Source organism: Lycorma delicatula, chromosome 5, assembly GCF_047948215.1.
Source record: "Lycorma delicatula isolate Av1 chromosome 5, ASM4794821v1, whole genome shotgun sequence".
NCBI lineage: Eukaryota > Metazoa > Arthropoda > Insecta > Hemiptera > Fulgoridae > Lycorma > Lycorma delicatula.
Window position 1 is genome coordinate 170284689 of NC_134459.1, and position 6515 is coordinate 170291203.

At 29.9% G+C, this 6515-nt stretch overlaps 1 protein-coding gene across 1 annotated transcript; it reads right to left on the reverse strand.

The window, feature by feature from the left end:
• Positions 1-3863: 3863 nt before the first annotated feature.
• LOC142325796 (pupal cuticle protein C1B-like) lies at positions 3864-6165 on the reverse strand. Its single transcript, XM_075367826.1, has 2 exons — positions 6154-6165; positions 3864-4391 (listed from the first exon to the last, which is right to left on the reverse strand). The coding sequence occupies exons 1-2, from the start codon at positions 6163-6165 to the stop codon at positions 3864-3866; spliced, it is 540 nt and encodes a 179-aa protein (XP_075223941.1).
• Positions 6166-6515: the final 350 nt, after the last annotated feature.

A 6515-nucleotide genomic window follows, 5' to 3' on the forward strand; every position in this document is an offset into this window, starting at 1 on the left:
TATTAGCGAAGAATTCCTTGATCCTTTTCTGTTCACTTCAACAGAAGAAGCATGGTTCCTTTCATCAGGCTACGTTATTCTCAGAATACGCGGAACTGGGTTACACAAAACTCAAATGAAACCTATCAGAGACCACTCCATTATTTAAAAAATGGGGTTTGGTGTGTTTATTGGAAGCCGGGTCATCGGACCAATATTCTTTGAAGAAACTGTTAATATCGATGTATATTTACGACTGTACGAAGAATTTACGCATAAGTTGACTCTAGTACTTTCTTATGAATACTTCCAACAAGACGGAGCGACTTATTACAGTTAAAATCGGTCTCTCACTCCAATCCACCGAGATTTTGCGAAGGAAAGAACAATCAGTAAGGCCTTGTAGCCACCCCGATCTCCAGACTTATCCCCGTGCGATTTTTACTACTAAGCCAATTTGAAAGGGATAGTCTTCAAGAACAACCCACGGGCGATGGAAGAGTATGACAATATACGTCAAGAGATTGCCAGGATTCCAGTCGAAGAATTGCAGAAAGTTCTTTTGAACATGATTCGTCGCGCTGAACTTTGTATAGCGGCTGGTGGGGAACATTTTCAATACGAACTTTAAAATTACACAAGAACATTGTAAAATTTTCATTCTTCATGAGCACCTTAACCGAGAATCAATAAATGTAAATAATTTAATATTACTTTTTGCTTTTCATTTTCAAATTTTATTTCCTGGGGCCGGTTTTATGTGGTCCACCGGTACAAAATTCTGTAAAACCAAATAATATTACAAGACAAAGAAAAATAAAAACAAACCAGTAACATAATTTGCTTATGAAAGGAATTTACGTCCTTCATAAAGTCATATAGAAGAGGCTCATCACTTAAGGGATGTCCCAGCTTAAGAGTCACTCAGTCTCCCCCAGGTCCAGCACGTGAACACGGAAGACGTTTGAGTCCTCACTTCCTATTATTATATCCTAGGGGATTCAGGGCTAGGTATTACATGATTACCTAGCCGTTGCTTGTAATATGAACCGAATCGCTTCATTTCCTCGTGGACATAGTTATGAATTTGTTCGTTCCGTGCAATTCACGGCTCCTCTGAAATAATTTATTGCCAACTTATTCTGGAAGTTTATTTTTATGAAAAATATATTTTACTTTTTATTGCTGCATTATCAGATTCAGTTGTAAATATGTAACATAATTTTACAATTCTGAAAAAACAGAATTTAAAAAAAAGAAGAAACTTCAATAAAAAGTCTTAATCGATTTGAACTTTTGTAATATTACTTTTCTTATAACATTTTATAACATCACAGAGTACTATTGTAACAGCATATTTGTAATAAACGTTATTATACCGACGTTGGATGATTATAAATCTACAGTTTTGTATATCAATATCGGTAAAACTAATCTTTGTTATAATATGTATTGATAAATCAAACTTGTATACAACTGTGTGAATCGTAGAGGGTGGGATTGATCATGTGTTGAAATTTACGTATGCCTGCTTACTTATGACTCAGGCTAAAATACTGGCTTTTTGCAGCGGTTAGAAGGCGGGGTGAAGAGTAGGCAAGACAATGAATTCCGTTGTGCAATAAAAGCTAATATATGAGCTAAACCAGCTCTTGTTCTACTTTTCTCATCTAATGCAGACAGTCTAGCTCTAGTAGTTACATGTGTGGGCTCTTAACATCGCTTGAAAATTTTACATGGCCTTTATGATCTTAAGAAATAACTTTTTTTTTGCATTTATTTATTGACGTCCTAAAAAATGATACTTCATGCAATTCTTTAGTTATAATATAAATACCGTAGAATATTTTATCTAAATTATCAACTATTTAAAATATGAGTAGAAACACATTCGTGTCTAATTTATTTTAAGTTATGATTCTTTTTAAAATAAATCCCCGAAATCGAAATTTAAAAAAAGAAAAATAGTATTACCTAATGAAAATTCTATGATATTCGATGTAACAGATGTTAAAACCACTATTTTCTAGGTTCTAGAAATTCTGAGTTATTTATTAGGAATTCTGAATTATTTTCTGGTCCTAGGTTCTGGGGGAGTCTGAGTGACTTTTGGGCTGGGACATCCCTTAAGCGATGAGCGTCTTCTATATGACTTTATGGACGTAAATTACTTTCATAAGCAAATTATGTTACTGTTTTTCTTATTTTTTCTCTGTCTTGTAATATTATTTGATTTTTTTAAGGTTTTAAGAAATTTTGTACATGTGGACCACATAAAACCGGCCCCAGGAGATAAAATTTGAAAATGAAAAGCAAAAACTAATATACATTACTTACTAGGTCACTAGGTTTCTAGGTTACGGAAGTATATAAAAAACCTTCCTGTATATTAAACCGTTAAAGCATGAAAATAAAATTTTCCCTCTCCAGAAAAGAATAGAATTTTTTAAGATATCAACGTATTAATAACCTCATTTTCTACAATTAAACCATAAAAGATTGGTATTTTGTATTTCTTCTTCCAAATATAAAAACGTAAATTATCTTAATAATAATAATAATCATAAAAATTCGGTCTAGAGAACAGGAGAAATAAATTTCCATAAAAATAAACTTTGATTTTGAAATATAGGACTATTATTACTTCAAACTGTTCCTAAAAAAATTTACGGATAATTGTAATTTTAATGATTTTGAATTTCTAATTTATATATTTTTCAAATAAATATAAATTTAAAATAATTTAAATTTATCTTTATTATGTTATTGATCAAATTATAATAATATCAAGGTGATATTTGACGATAGATCTAACATTTTTTTCTCTTTAACATCTGTTTTTTATAGGTGTGATGTGCGTGTGTTACATCTCTCTCTGTATGAGTGTGTGCGTATGTGTGTTAAGAAAATGAAAAGTTTTGCTACAGGAAATGTACAACACTTGAACTTTGATTTGGATACATACGATCTATAAGTAAAATTTTTCTAATAATATAAATTATGATTTCTAGTAACCAAAAATTACAATTTTTTCGTTGTTTTCACCTTAATAGCAATTTTAAAAGACGTTACAATAATATGCTTGAATATATTATAACAAAAATCTTGTCGTTTAATAAGTAAAACTAATTTATTGTTACAAATAAATTTATAATTGATAAAATGGGTAGCTATCCTGTGGTCAGAATAAATCATTAGAGTTTATTCTGTATGATTTTTTGAAGGGTTTATTAATTATCTACCTTCCTTGTAGATAATTCTAAAATAAGATACTTAAATTTTTGTTAAAATATTTTCTTAATGATGCTGTAACTTAATTATATAATTTATATCATTACCAACTATTATATAAAACTTTTATAATATTGTAACTTTTAAAACATATGTGTGTGTATATATTAAATATACATAGTATATACATAGTATATAGTAATATATATAGTATATATATAGTATGTATTAAATATTAAATTTAAAAAAATTCTCTACTAGTGTTAAATTTGACTATTTTAGGATTAGAATGGTATTCATGAGGTGAGTAATCTTTGTATTTTTTTTTTTTATATATTTATATGTAGCTTACATATAATCGGAAATCTGACATTTAAGGGAATAAACAGGTTTTTAATTTTTTTGAATGTTACATATAATTTTTAGTTGGAAGGATATTTTTCTGCAGGTAAAATGAATACAAAAAAAATGCAATTTTAGGAATGAATAAGTTAAATTTATTTTTAATATTTACATTCGTTCTATATATTTAAAGTATGCAATCCTTCTAATTTAGAAAAAATGCAAACACCATACACAACATATAAACTATTTAAAATAAATAGAGTAGTTATCTACAATCCGTTTTTATTGAATTATATAAATTTATTTATCTAGTAACCGTAATGAGTACCGTATCCGTCGAAGGTAATGTGAGCGACAGCTGGGGCAGCGGAGTATGCGACTCCAAGGAGGGCTGGGCCTGTAGCGATCTTGGCGACTGGAGCGGCGTATGCAGCGTGGGCGGGATATGCAGGGGCGGCGTAAGCGACTGGAGCGGCGACTTTAGCGACCGGAGCGGCGTAGGCGACTGGAGCGGCGTATTTAGCTACCGGAGCGGCGTAAGCTACTGGTGCGTGGTATGCCGGAGCTACTGCGTAACCGTCGTTGCTGATTCTTGTGTCGTATTTACGAACGCTGGAGTAAGCGGTGTCTACGGCTTTTGAGTATTGCGATACGACTGAGTTACCGTCCAATGAACGGTATGTGCTCTGGGCCTGTGAGCCGACAGCGGTAGAAGCGATGGCTGGAGCTGCGTAAGCAGCCGGGTATGCTGGAGCTGCGTAAGCAGCCGGGTATGCGGGTGCGGCAAGGTAGCCGGCGTTAGCGACAGCCAAGAAGGCGGCGACGATGAGTAGACTCTGAAAAAAAAATTGTTCAGTAGAAATTCATCACTTAAGTTATTTTTTTATAAGAAATTATCGACAACATTAAAATAAACATTGAATACATAATTTTGTCTACAACAGATTGTTTTGTACAAAAAATCTTAATTAGCAATTCAATAAGCGAGTATAATTCGTCGTAAAACTCATCTATAAATATCACAAAAAACAATCTAGGACAATATTTTCATTCGTAATATTTATTATTTATTTTTTGTTTTGAAAGAGCGGGCATCAACAGCTATGGTCATTAGCCCGATCGAAATTGGTAGCGTATGAAAAGATACTATGCTTGATCGGGATTTGAACCCGGGACTTCCGCACGAAATGCCGAAAAGCTATCTACTCGGCCACGGAGGTCGGCAGTTATTTATTTTAATTTTTATTAATACAATAATCTACTTTTGAATTAAAAAAACATTTTAATTTTTGTTTTTATCAAACAAAAACTAGTCTGCCTTAATTACTTTTAGGCTATTGCATAAGTAAACTATTATGATTTTCTATCATTTAAAAAAAAAGCCTTTTTTTTAGGGAAATCTTTTTTTATGAATATATATAAAACACTTAAATGAATTAAAAATGATTGAATAGTTTAATAAAAAGAAAGAAAATTCTTCTTTATAAATTTTTATATCTTTTAAATAATAATATATTCATATTATTTACAGAAGTTTAAAAATTAAAAAATGAAACTTTATCGATTTATTAGTAAAAAATAATGATAGAATTTTATCTCTGTTTGTTTTTCTAGCATTATTTATTAATTTAAAAAACCCTGAAAACAAAGTAATTTAACAAAAATATATTATTTCTAATAATTTAATCATTATTACGAAATAATTAATTTTTTATTTTCAATTAAAGAATTAAATTATCGTAAAATGGAAAAAATATGAAGTTGTTGGAATAATTTTATTTTAAAATGAAATTAAAAGTAAATTTTAATTTGATTACGCCGATCTCCGTGGGCGGAGTAGTAACGTCTCTGTCTTTCATCCGAAGGTTCAAGATTCTAGTCCGTCAGGCATAGATTAAAAAAAAAAACTATTACCATTCATCAGCAGCTGTTATAAGATGCCAACCAAAATATAAAATAGAATACTGTTCGGATTTTTCTCTTTCAAATAAATTAATTATAGACATTCACTATATCTTTTCATTGTTTCAAGAGAACTTGTTCTCTTGAAAGAAACTATTCTAGTATATATAAATATTTAAAAAAAAAAAAAAAAATTGATTGTATTTCATTAAGCGTATATATTTTATTAGGCAAAAAAAACAACAAATACTTTGTATAAGAAGAAAAGTATATCAAATACTTCTTTTTCTTTTTTTATTTATACATAATAAATCACAAGCATTCAATCATTATGTATATTATAGAAAAAAATTATAAATTTTTCTATGTATTTTAATACTTAAGAATTTGAATTAAAATATTAAAAGGAATTTTCTTAAATTTATGTAATAATAAATTTGGTAAATTTGTTGTCTATTTTGTTCTAACGGTAAAGAAAAATAAAACTAAAGTTAATCGGTAATTCATTACTCGTGAAATTTTCATGATTATATAAGATGAATTTGTTTTAAAATAAAAAAAAATATATTTTGAACTATCGTTATTTATATTAATATTTTGATAATTATAAAAAAAAGGCAACTGATTTTCTTTTATTCTATAAAATAATATTTAAAGACGCTAATAATTTAGAAAAGCGAAGTATAAATTACTCACCTTGATAGCCATTATGTTAAAAGAGTTTGTTAGGCGAGATAGGCCAGGTCAGGTGTGTAAATGCAATATAGTAATGCTGGGTCACCCCCGAGTATCTTATATAGCAGTTCTCTCTTACTCAACCTATGATGTAGTCTTTTCAGTGTTCTTGATAACAGCCACGCCTAGTGATTATAGCAACTTAACCCTCCCAGATTCAATAGCTGCCGACCAGTCGGTAGACCAGTCCTAACACAGTTCGGTCGGGTGTGTCCGAGAATAGATATTAACTCACCTTTTTTTCGCCCTCTAACCAAAATTGTAATAAAAATTAAAAACTAAAGAAACTTTGTAATTAAATTACCGACTGTAAAATTATTATT